This window comes from Cetorhinus maximus, unplaced genomic scaffold (assembly GCF_964194155.1).
Source record: "Cetorhinus maximus unplaced genomic scaffold, sCetMax3.hap1.1 HAP1_SCAFFOLD_1361, whole genome shotgun sequence".
Taxonomy (NCBI): Eukaryota; Metazoa; Chordata; class Chondrichthyes; order Lamniformes; family Cetorhinidae; genus Cetorhinus; species Cetorhinus maximus.
The window spans coordinates 40,001-57,796 of NW_027597302.1; the positions used below are offsets into that span (position 1 = coordinate 40,001).

The following is a 17,796-nucleotide window of genomic DNA, read 5'->3' on the forward strand; positions in this document are numbered from 1 at the left end:
ACTCCCAGGACAGCACGGGATTAGATACAGAGTAAATCTCCCTCTACACTGTCCCCCTCAAACACTCCCAGGACTGGTACAGCACAGGGTTAAATACAGAGTAAAGCTCCCTCTATTCTGTCCCCATCAAACACTCCCAGGACAGGTACAGCACGGGGTTAGATACAGAGTAAAGCTCCCTCTATTCTGTCCCCATCAAACACTCCCAGGACAGGTACAGCACGGGGTTAGATACAGAGTAAAGCTCCCTCTACACTGTCCCCATCAAACACTCCCAGGACAGGTACAGCACGGCGTTAGATACAGAGTAAATCTCCCTCTATACCGTCCCCATCAAACACTCCCAGGAGAGGAACAGCACGGAGTTAGATACAGAGTAAAGCTCCCTCTTCACTGTCCCCAACAAACACTCCCAGGGCAGGTACAGCACGGGGCTAGATACAGAGTAAAGCTCCCTCGATATTGTCCCTATCAAACACTCCCAGGACAGGTACAGCACAGGGTTAGATACAGAGTAATGCTCCCTCTATACTGTCCCCATCAAACACTCCCAGGACAGGTACAGCACGGGGTTAGATACAGAGTAAAGCTCCCTCGATACTGTTGGAGATTTGAAATTTGTACTTACCACATCTGCCAGCTCTTTTGGTGGTTCCCCAAGATCTTGGAGCTAAGAAGAAAGGAGTGAGACAGAGAGAGGTTGGCAGGTGGAGGGAGGCAGACAGGCAGAGAGAGAAACAGTGGGGCCACAGCAAGATTTTGAGAGACAGAGGGAGAGAGAGACAGAGGGAGGAGTGAGACAGAGGGAGGAGTGAGACAGAGGGAGGAGTGAGACAGAAAGAGAGACAGAGGGAGGAGTGAGACAGAGGGAGGAGTGAGACAGAGGGAGGAGTGAGACAGAGGGAGGAGTGAGACAGAGGGAGGAGTGAGACAGAGGGAGGAGTGAGACAGAGGGAGGAGTGAGACAGAGGGAGGAGTGAGACAGAGGGAGGAGTGAGACAGAAAGAGAGACAGAGGGAGGAGTGAGACAGAGGGAGGAGTGAGACAGAAAGAGAGACAGACAGGAAGAGAGACAGAAAGAGAGACAGACAGGAAGAGAGACAGACAGGAAGAGAGACAGACAGAGAGACAAACAGAAAGAGAGACAGAAAGAGAGACAGACAGGAAGAGAGACAGACAGAGAGACAAACAGAAAGAGACAGAGAGACAGACAGAAAGAGACAGACAGACAGATAATGAGAGAGGGAGACAGAGAGAAGACAGAGAGAGAGAGGGAGAGAGAGAGAGAGAGAGGGAGACAGACAGAGAGAGAGAGAGGGAGACAGACAGAGAGAGAGAGAGGGAGACAGACAGAGAGTGAGAGAGGGAGACAGACAGAGAGAGAGAGAGGGAGACAGACAGAGAGAGAGAGAGGGAGACAGACAGAGAGTGAGAGAGGGAGACAGAGAGAGAGAGGGAGACAGACAGAGAGAGAGAGAGGGAGACAGACAGAGAGTGAGAGAGAGGGAGACAGAGAGAGAGAGGGAGACAGACAGAGAGAGAGGGAGACAGACAGAGAGAGAGAGAGAGAGAGAGAGGGAGGGAGAGGGAGACAGACAGAGAGAGAGAGAGAGAGGGAGGGAGAGGGAGACAGAGAGAGAGAGAGGGAGACAGAGAGTTGAGGGGGTGGGGAGGGGGAGAGAGGGAGCGAGAGAGAGAGATATGTTAAGGACCATTATAGGCAAAGTACACAACTCCTGTCCAGTGAAATGATCTGGAAACAGTTTCATCGCGAGCGAGCGCAATTGCAATGAGAATCTGGGAATTAGCCAGAGGGCAATAAAACATGGAAAATAAGCGATGCCCGAACCTTTTCACAGAGACATCTCGGCAAAGCAAGACAGCCCACTCCAATCCACAAAGCCTGATCTCCTCACTTAAAGTGCCATCAGCAAAAGATTCAGCAGACTGAAGGGACGGTGTACAGTATCTCGAGTACGAGAGCAGGGAAGTTATGTTGAACCCGTATAAGACACTCATTCGGCCTCAGCTGGAGTGTTGTGTCCAGTTCTGGGCTCCGCACTTTAGGAAGGATGTGGAGGCATTGGAGAGGGTGCAGAAAAGATTCAGGAGAATGGTTCCAGGGATGAGGAACTTCAGTGACGTGGACAGACTGGAGAAGTTGGGACTGTTCTCCAGGGAGAAGAGGAGGCTGAGAGGAGATCTGATAGGGATATACAAAATCGCGAGGGGTCTGGACAGAGTCGAGAGGGAGAAACCGTTCCCCTTGGTGGAAGGATCGAGATCGAGAGGGACACAGATTTAAGGTGACTGGTCAAAGGAGCGACGGAGACACGAGGAGAAACCTTTTCACTCGGCGAGTGGTTCGGGTCTGGGACGCGCTGCCCGAGAGGGTGGTGGAGGGAGGTTCCATCCAGGAGTTCCAGAGGGAATTGGGTTATTGTGCGAAGGTGGGACTGACGGAGACGCCTTTTGCAGAGAGTCGGCAGGGACTCGATGGGCCGAGTGGCCTCTTTCTGTGCTGTAAGTTTCAGTAACCAGAGCTGATCTTTCTCTGTAACTCCGAAAACAGTTCCAGGTACAGTCAGATCAATCCTGGACGGACACAACGCCCCTGGTTCAATCACACCCAGCCTTGTCATTTCCCTCCCTCCCAATCACGGTCCCCCCACCAACCCTACCCAACCCCCGATATTTGACTGCAGGAGGCTTCGCAGTTCGGTCAAGGCCTCTCCTCCTCCTCCTCCCGCCCCCCACTCACCTGCTGCATGAGGTCCAGGATGGTCTCAAAGCGGACTTGCTGCCGATCCTCGGGCTCGCCGTCTCTCTCTGCCTCGAATTCCTGGCAGATCTGCCCCATGATGAGCTGCTGCCTCTCGTACCTCCGCACCTGCTCACCGGGCAGCGAGTGGCGGTGGGCTGCCAGCCAGTCAGGGTACTGGCACAGGGAAGGTTGGGGGGGGATAATGGGGAGGGGCAGAGGGGGGGGGCCAGGGGGGAAGAGAAGGGGGAAGGGGGGAGGGGGAAAAGGGGGAGGGGGAAGGGGCAGAGAACGAAGGGGGAGATGGGGGGGGGGGAAGGGGGGAGATGGGGGGAAGGGAGAGATGGGGTGGGGGGGAGGGGGGGAGAGGGGGGAAGGGGGAGATGGGGTGGGGGGGAGGGGGGGAGAGGGGGGAAGGGAGAGATGGGGTGGGGGGGAGAGGGGGAGAGGGAGAGGGGGGGAGAGGGAGGGGGACGGGGGGAGAGGGAGGGGGACGGGGGGAGAGGGAGGGGGACGGGGGGAGAGGGAGGGGGACGGGGGGAGAGGGAGAGGGGGGGAGAGGGAGGGGGACGGGGGGAGAGGGAGGGGGACGGGGGGAGAGGGAGGGGGACGGGGGGAGAGGGAGGGGGACGGGGGGAGAGGGAGGGGGACGGGGGGAGAGGGAGGGGGACGGGGGGAGAGGGAGGGGGACGGGGGGAGAGGGAGGGGGACGGGGGGAGAGGGTGAGGGGGAAGGAGGGTGAGGGGGGAGGGAGGGTGAGGGGAAGGGGAGGGGGGGAGAAAGGGGGGAGGGGGAGAAAGGGGGGAGGGGAGAGGAGGGGGGGAGGGGGAGGGGAGGAGGGGAGGGGAGGAGAGGGGGAGGGGGGAAGATGGAGGAGGGAGGTGGAGAGGGGGAGAGTGAGGGGAAAGTGGAGGAGTTATTAGATTCAACCAGCACTTAATAATTCGCCATCTCCCTGCTCTAATGGAAAATTATCGACACAATGATCTGTGTGTGTGTGTGTGGGTCAGTGAGAGATTGAGAAAGCGTGAATGTCTGTGAGAGTATGTGTGAGTGTCGTGAGAGTGAGAGTATGAGTGTCTGTGTGAGGGTGAGAGTACGTGTGAGTGTGTGTGAGAGAGAGTGAGAGTATGAGTGTCTGTGTGAGGGTGAGTGTCTGTGTGAGTGAGTGTCTGTCAGAGTGCCTGTCTCTGTGTGAGTGTGTGTGTGAGTGTGAGCGTCGTGAGTGTGTGAGTGTGAGTCTCTGTGTGTGTTGAGTGTGTGTGTGTGTGTGTGTCATTGTGAGCGTGAGTGTCTGTGTGAGAATGAGAGTGAGTGTGTGTGAGAATGAGAATGAGTATGTGTGTTTGAGCGTGAGTGTCTGTGTGAGAGTGAGAGTGAGTGTGAGTGAGTGTGAGAGTGAGTGTGAGAGTGAGTGTGTGAGTGAGTGTGAGGGTGAGTGTGAGAGTGAGTGTGTGTGAGAATGAGAGTGAGTATGTGTGTTTGAGAGTGAGAGTGAGTGTGAGAGTGAGAGTGAGTGTGAGTGTGAGAGTGAGAGTGAGTATGTGTGTTTGAGAGTGAGAGTGAGTGTGAGAGTGAGAGTGAGTGTGAGAGTGAGAGTGAGAGTGAGTGTGAGTGTGAGTGTGAGAGTGAGAGTGAGAGTGAGTGTGAGAGTGAGAGTGAGAGTGAGAGTGAGAGTGTGTGAGAATGAGAGTGAGTATGTGTGTTTGAGAGTGAGAGTGAGAGTGAGTGTGAGTGTGAGAGTGAGAGTGAGGGTGAGGGTGAGGGTGAGGGTGAGTGTCTGTGTTAGTGCGTGTCTGTCAGAGTGCCTGTGTCTGTGTTAGTGCGTGCCGACCGAGTCCGAGTGAGGGAGACCGTACAGGCGAGTGGGCCAGGTCCGGGAGCAGAGTTTGTGTGTTTGTCTGTCCCTGGGCGTGACTGTCCCCCCCCGCTGCGGTGAATCTCCCTCCCCCAGTTACCCACCTTGTCAGTGATCTCCTTCAGCGATGGGTACAGGATGTCCTTCGACAGCAGGTTCTGCATGATGTTCTGCATGATGGGGAGGAAACTTCCCTCAGTCTCTGCAGCCCCCTCGCTGAGTCCCAGATCCACTCCCAGGCTCCCCATCGCCTGATTCAACTCCTCCTCTGTAGTGTCAGCACTCTGTCCCAGAGAGAGGGAGAGGGAGAGAGAGAGGCGTCAGATCACAGCACTGCACATAGTCACACTTCCGGTCCAGCATGGGGAGGGGTAGGCGGAGTGGGGAGAGCGGGAGCGGAGGGGAATCGGAGGGGCGGAGGGGGTGGGGAGCGAGGGGAGGAGGGGGTGGGGAGCGAGGGGAGAGGGGGTGGGGAGCGAGGGGAGAGGGGGTGGGGAGCGAGGGGAGAGGGGGTGGGGAGCGAGGGGAGAGGGGGTGGGGAGCGAGGGGAGAGGGGGTGGGGAGCGAGGGGAGAGGGGGTGGGGAGCGAGGGGAGAGGGGGTGGGGAGCGAGGGGAGAGGGGGTGGGGAGCGAGGGGAGAGGGGGTGGGGAGCGAGGGGAGAGGGGGTGGGGAGCGAGGGGAGAGGGGGTGGGGAGCGAGGGGAGAGGGGGTGGGGAGCGAGGGGAGAGGGGGTGGGGAGCGAGGGGAGAGGGGGTGGGGAGCGAGGGGAGAGGGGGTGGGGAGCGAGGGGAGAGGGGGTGGGGAGCGAGGGGAGAGGGGGTGGGGAGCGAGGGGAGAGGGGGTGGGGAGCGAGGGGAGAGGGGGTGGGGAGCGAGGGGAGAGGGGGTGGGGAGCGAGGGGAGAGGGGGTGGGGAGCGAGGGGAGAGGGGGTGGGGAGCGAGGGGAGAGGGGGTGGGGAGCGAGGGGAGAGGGGGTGGGGAGCGAGGGGAGAGGGGGTGGGGAGCGAGGGGAGAGGGGGTGGGGAGCGAGGGGAGGAGGGGGTGGGGAGCGAGGGGAGGAGGGGGTGGGGAGCGAGGGGAGGAGGGGGTGGGGAGCGAGGGGAGGCGGTGGTGGGGAGCGAGGGGAGGAGGGGGAGGGGAGGAGGGGGTGGGGAGCGAGGGGAGGAGGGGGTGGGGAGCGAGGGGAGGTGGTGGTGGGGAGCGAGGGGAGGAGGTGGTGGGGAGCGAGGGGAGGAGGTGGGGAGCGAGGGGAGGAGGTGGGGAGCGAGGGGAGGAGGAGGTGGGGAGCGAGGGGAGGAGGTGGGGAGCGAGGGGAGGAGGTGGGGAGCGAGGGGAGGAGCTGGGGGGGAGCGAGGGGAGGAGGTGGTGGGGAGCGAGGGGAGGAGGTGGTGGGGAGCGAGGGGAGGAGGTGGGGAGCGAGGGGAGGAGGTGGGGAGCGAGGGGAGGAGGTGGGGAGCGAGGGGAGGAGGTGGGGAGCGAGGGGAGGAGGTGGGGAGCGAGGGGAGGAGGTGGGGAGCGAGGGGAGGAGGTGGTGGGGAGCGAGGGGAGGAGGTGGTGGGGAGCGAGGGGAGGTGGTGGGGAGCGAGGGGAGGAGGGGGTGGGGAGCGAGGGGAGGTGGTGGTGGGGAGCGAGGGGAGGAGGTGGGGAGCGAGGGGAGGAGGTGGTGGGGAGGAGGTGGGGAGCGAGGGGAGGAGGAGGTGGGGAGCGAGGGGAGGAGGTGGGGAGCGAGGGGAGGAGGTGGGGAGCGAGGGGAGGAGGTGGGGAGCGAGGGGAGGAGGTGGTGGGGAGCGAGGGGAGGAGCTGGGGGGGAGCGAGGGGAGGAGGTGGGGAGCGAGGGGAGGAGCTGGGGAGCGAGGGGAGGAGGTGGGGAGCGAGGGGAGGAGGTGGGGAGCGAGGGGAGGAGGTGGGGAGCGAGGGGAGGAGGTGGGGAGCGAGGGGAGGAGGTGGTGGGGAGCGAGGGGAGGAGGTGGGGAGCGAGGGGAGGAGGTGGGGAGCGAGGGGAGGAGGTGGGGAGCGAGGGGAGGTGGTGGGGAGCGAGGGGAGGAGCTGGGGGGGAGCGAGGGGAGGAGCTGGGGGGGAGCGAGGGGAGGAGCTGGGGGGGAGCGAGGGGAGGAGGTGGGGAGCGAGGGGAGGTGGTGGTGGGGAGCGAGGGGAGGAGGTGGTGGGGAGCGAGGGGAGGAGGTGGTGGGGAGCGAGGGGAGGAGGTGGGGAGCGAGGGGAGGAGGTGGGGAGCGAGGGGAGGAGGTGGTGGGGAGCGAGGGGAGGAGGTGGGGAGCGAGGGGAGGAGGTGGGGAGCGAGGGGAGGAGGTGGTGGGGAGCGAGGGGAGGAGGAGGTGGGGAGCGAGGGGAGGAGGTGGGGAGCGAGGGGAGGAGCTGGGGGGGAGTGAGGGGAGGAGGTGGTGGGGAGCGAGGGGAGGAGCTGGGGAGCGAGGGGAGGTGGTGGGGAGCGAGGGGAGGAGGAGGTGGGGAGCGAGGGGAGGAGCTGGGGAGCGAGGGGAGGAGGTGGGGAGTGAGGGGAGGAGGAGGTGGGGAGCGAGGGGAGGAGGAGGTGGGGAGCGAGGGGAGGAGCTGGGGAGCGAGGGGAGGAGGTGGGGAGCGAGGGGAGGAGGTGGGGAGCGAGGGGAGGAGGTGGGGAGCGAGGGGAGGAGGTGGGGAGCGAGGGGAGGAGGTGGGGAGCGAGGGGAGGAGGAGGTGGGGAGTGAGGGGAGGAGGAGGTGGGGAGCGAGGGGAGGAGCTGGGGAGCGAGGGGAGGAGGTGGGGAGCGAGGGGAGGAGGTGGGGAGCGAGGGGAGGAGGTGGGGAGCGAGGGGAGGAGGTGGGGAGCGAGGGGAGGAGCTGGGGAGCGAGGGGAGGAGCTGGGGGGGAGAGGGGAGATACGGGGATGGAGAGAGAGTAACAGCGGAGGATGAGGTTGGAGAGAGCGATGGAGGGGACGTGTTATCAGAGCGAATATCACTGACCCCACCTTACCTGAAGGTCACTTGCGTTCTTGGCCAATCCCGACAGAGTCTGCTGCAGACAGGTAGAAAACTCCTGCTTCGAGGCCGGGTCACTTCCTGCCAGGGAGAGCATAGGTCAGCGTGGGGGTCAGTGAATGACCTTTCAGCACCACCCCCCCCAGCCCAATGCAGGTAGGAGGGGGGCGGTCAGAGGTCAGGTCTTTCCGCCTGCTCCAACCACACCCCCCACCCTCCAGGACCACGGCCACCCCCTGCCACTGGTACTCACCGACCTTTCCGGCGATCTCAGACAGCTTGTGGAACTGCTCAACCAGATGTGGCTCCTGTTCTGCCAACTCCTGCATGGCTTTGTCAAACTCCTTTGTCGCTTCGGCGGCTAGCTCACTGTCAAACAGCTCGTGAAAGAATCGATCCTGCGCTGCGAAGAGGGGCTCCTGAGAGGAAGGTGAGGAGGCACTGTGAAAATCTGCACAGCGCGGGGTTAGATACAGAGTAAAGCTCCCTCTACACTGTCCCCATCAAACACTCCCAGGGCAGGTACAGCACGGGGTTAGATACAGAGTAAAGCTCCCTCTACACTGTCCCCATCAAACACTCCCAGGACAGGTACAGCACGGGGTTAGATACAGAGTAAAGCTCCCTCTACACTGTTCCCATCAAACACTCCCAGGACAGGAACAGCACGGGGTTAGATACAGAGTAAAGCTCCCTCTACACTGTTCCCATCAAACACTCCCAGGACAGGTACAGCACGGGGTTAGATACAGAGTAAAGCTCCCTCTACACTGTTCCCATCAAACACTCCCAGGACAGGTACAGCACGGGGTTAGATACAGAGTAAAGCTCCCTCTACACTGTCCCCATCAAACACTCCCAGGACAGGTACAACACGGGGTTAGATACAGAGTAAAGCTCCCTCTACACCGTCCCCATCAAACACTCCCAGGACAGGTACAGCACGGGGTTAGATACAGAGTAAATCTCCCTCTACACCGTCCCCATCAAACACGCCCAGGACAGGTACAGCACGGGGTTAGATACAGAGTAAATCTCCCTCTACACTGTTCCCATCAAACACTCCCAGGACAGGCACAGCATTTGGCTCAATGGGACACTCACTGTGGAAGATTTTTGGGGGGTTTTCTCTGACTCCGCTGTCGCTGGGGGCTCTGGTTTTGTTTTCTCAAAGTCATCGAGGGCACCTTGAGGAACAGAGAGGGAGAGTTATCGAACAGCAGATACTGGTCTCTCTCGCATTCCCCCTCCCACAGTGTCTCCGTTCACCCTCCCACTCCGTCACCCATCCCAACCTCCTGTTCTTCTCTGTTCCCCATTCCCATCCTTCCTAAACATCTCCCTCCATCACCGCTCACTGCTTCCCCCGATCCCCTGTCCGTCACTCCCGATTCCCGCTCTCCATCCCCCCGATCCCCTCTCTACACCCCCCGATCCCCACTCTCCATCCCCCCGATCCCCTCTCTAGACCCCCCGATCCCCTCTCTCCATCCCCCCGATCCCCTCTCTACACCCCCGATCCCCTCTCTCCATCCCCCCGATCCCCTCTCTCCATCCCCCCGATCCCCTCTCTCTCCCCCCCGATCCCCTCTCTCCGTACCCCCCGATCCCCTCTCTACACCCCCCGATCCCCACTCTCCCCCCCCGATCCCCTCTCTACACCCCCCGATCCCCTCTCTCCATCCCCCCGATCCCCTCTCTACACCCCCGATCCCCTCTCTCCATCCCCCCGATCCCCTCTCTCCCCCACCGATCCCCTCTCTCCCCCACCGATCCCCTCTCTCCCCTCCCGATCCCCTCTCTCCCCCACCCCGATCCCCTCTCTCCAACCCCCCGATCCCCTCTCTCCAACCCCCCGATCCCCTCTCTCCCCCCCCGATCCCCTCTCTCCATACCCCCCGATCCCCTCTCTCCACCCCCCCCGATCCCCTCTCTCCATCCCCCCCAATCCCCTCTCTCCTACCCCCCGATCCCCTCTCTCCATACCCCCCGATCCCCTCTCTCCATCCCCCCCGATCCCCTCTCTCCATCCCCCCCGATCCCCTCTCTCCATCCCCCCGATCCCCTCTCTCCAACCCCCCGATCCCCTCTCTCCAACCCCCCGATCCCCTCTCTCCAACCCCCCGATCCCCTCTCTCCATCCCCCCCGATCCCCTCTCTCCATCCCCCCCGATCCCCACTCTCCCCACCCGATCCCCTCTCTCCAACCACCCCCCCGATCCCCTCTCTCCATACCCCCCGATCCCCTCTCTCCCCCCCCGATTCCCTCTCTCCATCCCCCCCCGATCCCCTCTCTCCATCCCCCCCCGATCCCCTCTCTCCATCCCCCCCGGATCCCCTCTCTCCATCCCCTCTCTCCCCCCCCGATCCCCTCTCTCCATCCCCCCCCGATCCCCTCTCTCCCCCCCCGATCCCCTCTCTCCCCCCCCGATCCCCTCTCTCCCCCCCGATCCCCTCTCTCCGTACCCCCCGATCCCCTCTCTCCATCCCCCCGATCCCCTCTCTCCAACCCCGATCCCCTCTCTCCAACCCCCCCGATCCCCTCTCTCCATACCCCCCGATCCCCTCTCTCCATACCCCCCGATCCCCTCTCTCCCCCACCCCGATCCCCTCTCTCCCCCACCCCGATCCCCTCTCTCCCCCCCGATCCCCTCTCTCCCCCCCGATCCCCTCTCTCCCCCACTGATCCCCTCTCTCCCCCACTGATCCCCTCTCTCCCCCACCGATCCCCTCTCTCCCCCACTGATCCCCTCTCTCCCCCAGCGATCCCCTCTCTCCATACCCCCCAATCCCCTCTCTACCCCCACAATCCCCTTCCCCCCGCCCCCTCACGACAAATCCCCTCCCCCCGCCCCCTCACGACAAATCCCCTCCCCCCGCCCCCTCACGACAAATCCCCTCCCCCCGCCCCCTCACGACAAATCCCCTCCCCCCGCCCCCTCACGACAAATCCCCTCCCCCGCCCCCTCACGACCAATCCCCTCCCCCGCCCCTTCGTGACCTCCCCCCTCGCCACAACCCGCTTCCCCATTGACCAATCCTCACTGGCCAATCCCCATTGACCAATCCCTCGTTGACCAACCCTCACTGGCCAATCCCCATTTACCAACCCCCATTAACCAATCCTCCATTGACCAACGCCTATTTGACCAATCCCCATTGACAAACCCCTATTTGACCAATCCCCATTAACCAATCTCTATTTGACCAATCCCCATTGACGAATCGCTATTTGACCAATCCGCCATTGACCAAACCCTATTTGACCAATCCCCATTGACCAAACCCTATTTGACCAATCCCCATTGACCAATTCTCCATTAACCAACCGCCCTATTTGACCAATCCGCATTGACCGGCCCCTATTTGACCAATCCCTATTGACCAATCCTCCATTGACCAACCCCTATTTGACCAATCCGCCATTGACCAACCCCTATTTGACCAATCCCCATTGACCAATCCTCCATTGACCAACACCTATTTGACCAATCCGCATTGACCAGCCCCTATTTGACCAATCCCTATTGACCAATCCTCCATTGACCAACTCCTATTTGACCAATCCCCATTAACCAATCCACCATTGACCAACCCCTATTTGACCAATCCTCCATTGACCAATCCTCTGTGACCAATCATCCATTTGACCAATCACCATTGACCAATCCACATTGACCAATCCCTATTGACCAATCCTCCATTGACCAACCCCTAGTTGGCCAATCCCTATTGACCAATCCCTATTTGAACAATCCCCATTGACCAATCCCTATTTGACCAATTCCCAAACCAACCCCTATTTGACCAATCCCTGTTGACCAATCCCTGTTGACCAATCCCCCATTGACCAATCCCCATTGACCAATCCTCTATTGACCAATCCCTATTTGACCAATCCCCAAACCAACCCCTATTTGACCAATCCCCATTGACCAATCCCCAAACCAACCCCTATTTGACCAATCCCCACTGACCAGCCCCTATTTGACCAATTCCCATTGAACAATCCTCCATTTGATTGATCCCTATTGACCAACCCCTATTTGAACAATCCCCATTTGACCAATCCCCAAACCAACCCCTATTTGACCAATCCCTGTTGACCAATCCCCCATTGACCAATCCTCCATTTGACCAATCCCCATTGACCAATCCTCTATTGACCAATCCCTATTTGACCAATCCCCAAACCAACCCCTATTTGACCAATCCCCATTGACCAATCCCTATTTGACCAATCCCCATACCAACCCCTATTTGACCAACCCCTATTTGACCAATCCCCATTCACCAATCCCCCATTACCAATTCCCCCATTGACCAACCCCTATTTGACCAATCCCCATTCACCAATTCCCCATTGACCAATCCCCATCGACCAACCCTTATTTGACCAATCCTCAATTGACCAACCCCTATTCGACCAATCCCCCATTGACCAATCCCCATTGACCAACCCCTATTGACCAATCCCTATTGACCAATCCTCCATTGACCAATCCCCATTGACCAGCCCCTATTTGACCAATCCCTATTGACCAATCCCCATTGACCAACCCCTATTTGACCAACCCACATTGACCAACCCCTATTTGACCAATCCCCATTGACCAATCCTCCATTAACCAATCCTCCATTAACCAATCCCTAGTTGACCAATCTCTCTCCCCCTTGACCTCTGCCCTTTGACCCTCTGCCCGGGATATTTGGGGTTTCCCTGGGCTGTAATGGAGGGGCCGGCTCGCCTCCTGCTCTTACTATCCAGCAGCTCCCTCAGCTCCTCGTCCTCCTCCCCCCCTCCTCCTCCTTCTCCGCCTCCTCCACCCGCCGCCGCCGCCGCCATCTTCCCCTCCTTCTCCGTGACGTCACCGCGTCTGCCAGGCCCCTCCACTCCTCCTCATTGTGACCTCACCGCGCCTACCCACTTCCGGTCCGGCAGCGGCCTACATTTCCGCTCCGCTCCTCGCTGCGCTCGCTGGCCGCCGCCATCTTGAGTGGGGATCAAAGGTCAACAGCTCACTTCCGGCTCCCTCTTAAAGGCACCACAACCACCAGCCCAGGGAAAAGAAAATCGGCTCAAATTGCACTAACTCGTTATTTATTTAAATATCCTTACCTGTGGGTAGTAATTATAGTTTTTATTAAACATTAGGACTTAAGAATAAACCTGTGTTGTAAGATCACATGACCTGTGTAAACCAATGAGTAAGCAGTGCAGGAAAGAGTTCTTCTTTAGTTATAGAGTTTGATGCACACATGTAACTGCTGTTGCCTTGTAAATAAAGTTCAATGTTTCCACCAATAAAAGTTGCCTGGAAAATCAACTGTATAACAAACTGGCGATGAGGATAAATCAGATCCAGTGCAGTCCCTCGCCCGGCGATTGTGAGTCTCTAAGATAGTTAAAAAGAAATGAAAAATATACCCACCTGAGATGCCACAGTTTGGCAGAATCGACCCCTTTGAGCCAGCCACAGACGACTGGTCTCAATATATAGAACGTCTACTTTCAAGCCAACTAAATCACGGGGGTAGGGGGGGGGAAGAAAAGAGGAGAGCGATTCTCCTGAGTATTTGTGGGAGCAAAAGCTGGAGTTTAATTCGCAGCTTGACAGCCCCCAGTGCCCCCAGATTTGAAGACCTTCAGCGAACTAGTCGACCTCATTAAACAACATTTTTCAGCCCAAGCCCTCAGTCACAATGCAGAGGTTCAGGTTCAATTCACGGAATAGAGCCCCGGGGGGGGGGTGGGGGGGGGGAGACCATTGCGACCCACGTGGTGAAATTAAAACAACTCACGGGACACTGTGATTTCGGTGAACACCCTGAATGATATGCTCAGGGATCGTTTGGTCTGTGGCGTGCAAGAGGATGCTATTCAGCGAAGGTTGCTGGCTGAAGTAGACCTTGACTTTAAGAAAGCATTAGAAATAGCGATGGAAAGCGCTGTTAGGGATTCACAAGTGGTTCAATGTGCACAAAAGGGTGCTGCTTTCCTAGTTGAGGGCGGGAACCGTCCGCCGAAAGAGGTGCGGAAATCTGGGACTCCGCTGCGAAGCGGGAACAGCCCCCGCTAACCGAAAATTGGGAGGAAACAGCTTAGCAGCAAATTCGAAGGCTAGTTTTTATCGATATGGGAACAATCATACTCCTAATGTTTGGCAGTTTAAAGAAATAGGGTGTTATTTTTGTCACAGAAGTGGGCACATACTGAAACATTGCAAATAGAGATTAAAACAGGCTCTCAGGCGACAAACTAAGTCCAATGAAGTACATGGGTGTGGAAGAGCGAGAAACAACCAATTCTGACATTTATTCCTTATTCAACATGAAAGTTGGGAAGACGGAGCCAATCACTGTCACGTTGCAAGTGAATGGTAAACCCTTAAAAATGGAAGTCGGCATTGGTGTTTCTACCACTGTAGTAGGGGAACACACTTCCAGATACTTAAATAAAGGTGCTCAACAATTAAATTTGGAACAAACCTCTGCCAAGTTGAAAATGTACACAAGCGAAGAAATCCGGGTAAAAGGGACCACCCCACCCCCCACTAGGGCCATCTGCCACTAGCTTGTCCTGCTCTCTACCCTTAATGTCCTCTTTAGCACATTCCTTAGATAATATCACACCGTCAACGCCCCTTTGTCCTTTTGTCTATGACATCTTTGGCAATCTCTTCTTTGCCTCCACCTATCACTGGCCCTCTATCCAGCTCTACCTGTCCCACCCCCTCCCCCCCTCAACCAGCTTATATTTCACCACATTTCTCTATTTCTTCAGTTCTGATGAAGAGTCATACGGACTCGAAACGTTAACTGTGTTCCTCTCCGCAGATGCTGTCAGACCTGCTGAGTTTTTCCGGCTATTTTTGATTTTGTCACCAGAGTACCTGTTTATTATAGACACCAAACAGCACCGCTACCCGTGATGGTATTAGAGGGTAGAGGACCAAGCCTTCTAGGCCGAAATTGGTTGAGGGAAATTAACCTTGATTGGCCAGTGAGATTTCAAAAGGAAGCTGGGAGGGTTCCTGAGTTGGAAAAGGAACAAGGCAAGGTGCTTCAGAAAGAGCCTGGAGAGTCCAAGGACTTCAAAAAGGATGAAGAAGGAGTGTGTAGCCATTCAGCAACCTGAAGAAATGAAGACTGTCTTAAACAACCACATGGAAGAGCAGCAGAAGAAACCCTAGGAGGCTCTGCCGAATGACAAGAGTTCGAGGTGAAGTGAGCGAGCTTTGCAAAGGAAGGGAAAACCTGTTGAAGGATCTTCACATGCGAAGAGGATCCCTCAGGTCAAAGTTCGCGCCTCTGGAAAATCACGAAGAGAAACGGGAAGAGTTTGATGGCGCCCTGAAGAAGCCATTGGCAGAGGAGGCGCAGAAATGCTCCAGGTTCCAAGGGGGAAGCCAACAGACACAAGAAGGAGACGGAGGAGCTGAAGCATCAGCCGAATGAAGCTAAAGAGGCTTTGGAAGCAAAAGCCGCAGAACTTTCCAAGATGCGAGTAGATAACGAAGTCACGGGGAGCTCAACTCCCGAGCGAAGACAAGCTGAGATTCCAGCCGAGGGAAATCTGGCCGACCGCGCAGTCAAAAAGAAGGCCGGGACTAAACCCTGTGGTAGAAAGAAGGTGACAAAGACCAAGAAGGTTCCGAAAAGACAATAAAAGGCGGGAATGAAAAAGTTAACAGGTCAATTATTGGAAACTAAACTTGCTCGTTTCCTATTTCACGACAGAACAACCCCCTCCCCCCCACACACCACGACAGGAGCTGCAGAGTGACTGATGAGGCACCATCTTCGAACAAGACTTAAGTCCCGATACTTCCCAGTTCGGAGGGGGAGGTGGAGAAAAGTCAAGGGAACCAAAAAGCGACTCATGATTTGCATAGCCATGAGCAACAATTTCCCCTACGTTGGAGAGACCAAACGCAGACTGGGTGACCCACTTTGCGGAACACCTTCGGTCTGTCCGCAAGCATGACCCAGACCTTCCTGTCGCTTGCCATTTCAACACTCCACCCTGCTCTCATGCCCACATGTCCGTCCTTGGCCTGCTGCAATGTTCCAGTGAAGCTCAACGCAAACCGGAGGAACAGCACCTCATCTTCCGACTAGGCACTTTACAGCCTTCCGGACTGAATATTGAGTTCAACAATTTTAGATCATGAACTCTCTCCTCCATCCCCACCCCCTTTCCGATCCCCCTTTTTCCAATCATTCATAATTTTTTTACAAATATATTTTTCTTTTTCCACCTATTTTTAAATTTATTTCAATCTATTGTTTCATCTCCACCATTTAGCCCATTTCGATCCCTTTCCCCCCCACCCCACCCCCAATAGGGCCATCTGCCACTAGCTTGCTACCCTTAATGTCACCATTGGCACATTCCTTAGATAATATCACCACCGTCAACACCCCTTTGTCCTTTTGTCTATGACATCTTTGGCAATCTCTTCTTGGCCTCCACCTATCACTGGCCCTCCATCCAGCTCTACCTGTCCCACCCCCTGCCTCAACCAGCTTATATTTCACCTCATTTCTGTATGTCTTAGTTCTGACGAAGAGTCATACGGACTCGAAATGTCAACTGTACCCCTCTCCGCAGATGCTGTCGGACCTGCTGAGTTTTCCCAGCTAGTTTTGTTTTCGTTGAGCAACAATTTACTGTTGGAGAAGCAGCATATGTAAGGAATTTCGGTGGAGGACCGAAGTGGTTACCTGGTAAAGTAAGTTCTCTGACCGGACCATTGTCGTACCACGTGGAAGCGGAGAGCCGGGTCACCTGTAAGCATCTGGATCATTTCAGATAAAGGGAGACACCCCAACAAAATGATGTTCCACCTGTGACCATTGCTGAACCTAGTACAGACATGCCCCATGGTCTCTGTCGGAGTGGGAGACGCTGAACTGCCTGTGCCTAATGAGGTACCTGATGTCAATGCGATCCCAGAGAAGGTGGTTCCTGAAAAAGAATCGGAAGTTGTGGAGTGACGATGTTCCACACGGAGCAGGAAACCACCAGAAAGACTGAACCTGTAATTTCACGACCTGTGTAAACATGGTAATGTCATGAGATAAATACAACATGTACAGGAAAGTTAAAGGGGGAGGAATGTAGGAATTATAGTTTTGATAAATGTAGGACTGTAGCTTTAAGAATAATCCTGCGTGGTAAGATCACATGATCTGTGTAAACCAATGCGTAAGCAGTGCAGGGGACCGCCAGGAAAGAGTTCTTCTTTAGTTATAGAGTTAGATGCACACATGTAACTGCTGTTGCCTTGTAAATAAAGTTCAATGTTTCCGCCAAAAAAAGTTGACTGGAAAATCAACTGTATAACAAACCGGCGATGAGGATAAATCAGATCCAGTGCAGTCCCTCGCCCAGCGATTGTGAGTATCTAAGATAGTTAAAAAGAAATGAAAATATACCCGTCTGAGATGCCACAGTTTGGCAGAATCGATCCCTTTGAGCCAGCCACAGACGACTGGTAAATGTAGGACTGTAGTTTTAAGAATAATCTTGCACGGTAAGATCACATGATCTGTGTAAACCAATGAGTAAGCAGCGTGGGGCACCTTGAGGAGAGAGTTCTTTTTTAGTTATAGAGTTGGATGTACACGTGTAACTGCTGCTGTTAATAAAGTTCAATGTTTCCACCAGCAAAAGTTGCTTGGAAAATCAACTCTATATAATACTGTGCATTTAGTTATTGCCTCACTAAACAGTCTGGTAGGACAGAACTTGAATATTGTCGAAAATTGAGACGTATGGACGAAGATTTCCATCTTTAGGACAAACACAAGAATGCCAAATTTCCGAGGCTCGCACCCGTTTATACTGCAGGGGAGAAGGGTGCTGATTGGTTGGCAAGGCCACATAGGGCTGCCAACCCAGGGTGACCAACCATCCCTCGCTTGGTGGGGCTGTCCCGCAATTGAGCTCACTGCCCCGTGTTGTTATGCACCCGAGACACTTTTTCTCTTCCAAAAACTGGGACGTTTAAATTTCGGTGCCTGCTCTGTTCACGATTGTGCCCTCCCGCAGCTCTGGCATCTCCCCCCTTGCCCCGCTCTCGTAGTTCTGCCACCCACCCCTTCCCCTGCTCTCGCAAGTGCCGTCCCAACCCCATCCCACAGCTCTGGCAGCCCAGCCTCCCCCTCCGCACACCCCTCCCCCCCTCCCACCCAACC

General features: G+C 56.6%; 1 protein-coding gene across 1 annotated transcript in view; it reads right to left on the reverse strand.

Moving 5' to 3' along the window:
* pex19 (peroxisomal biogenesis factor 19) overlaps positions 1–12,469 on the reverse strand; it is a 13,504-nt gene extending 1,035 nt beyond the window's left edge. Inside the window, exons 1-7 of the mRNA XM_078536623.1 lie at positions 12,355–12,469; positions 8,698–8,780; positions 7,847–8,012; positions 7,589–7,674; positions 4,724–4,903; positions 2,762–2,938; positions 629–670 (exon numbers count right to left, since the gene is read on the reverse strand). Coding sequence (XP_078392749.1) covers positions 629–670; positions 2,762–2,938; positions 4,724–4,903; positions 7,589–7,674; positions 7,847–8,012; positions 8,698–8,780; positions 12,355–12,439 — 819 coding nt within the window. The 5' untranslated portion in view covers positions 12,440–12,469. The remainder of the gene's footprint in view (positions 1–628; positions 671–2,761; positions 2,939–4,723; positions 4,904–7,588; positions 7,675–7,846; positions 8,013–8,697; positions 8,781–12,354) is intronic.
* Positions 12,470–17,796: the final 5,327 nt, after the last annotated feature.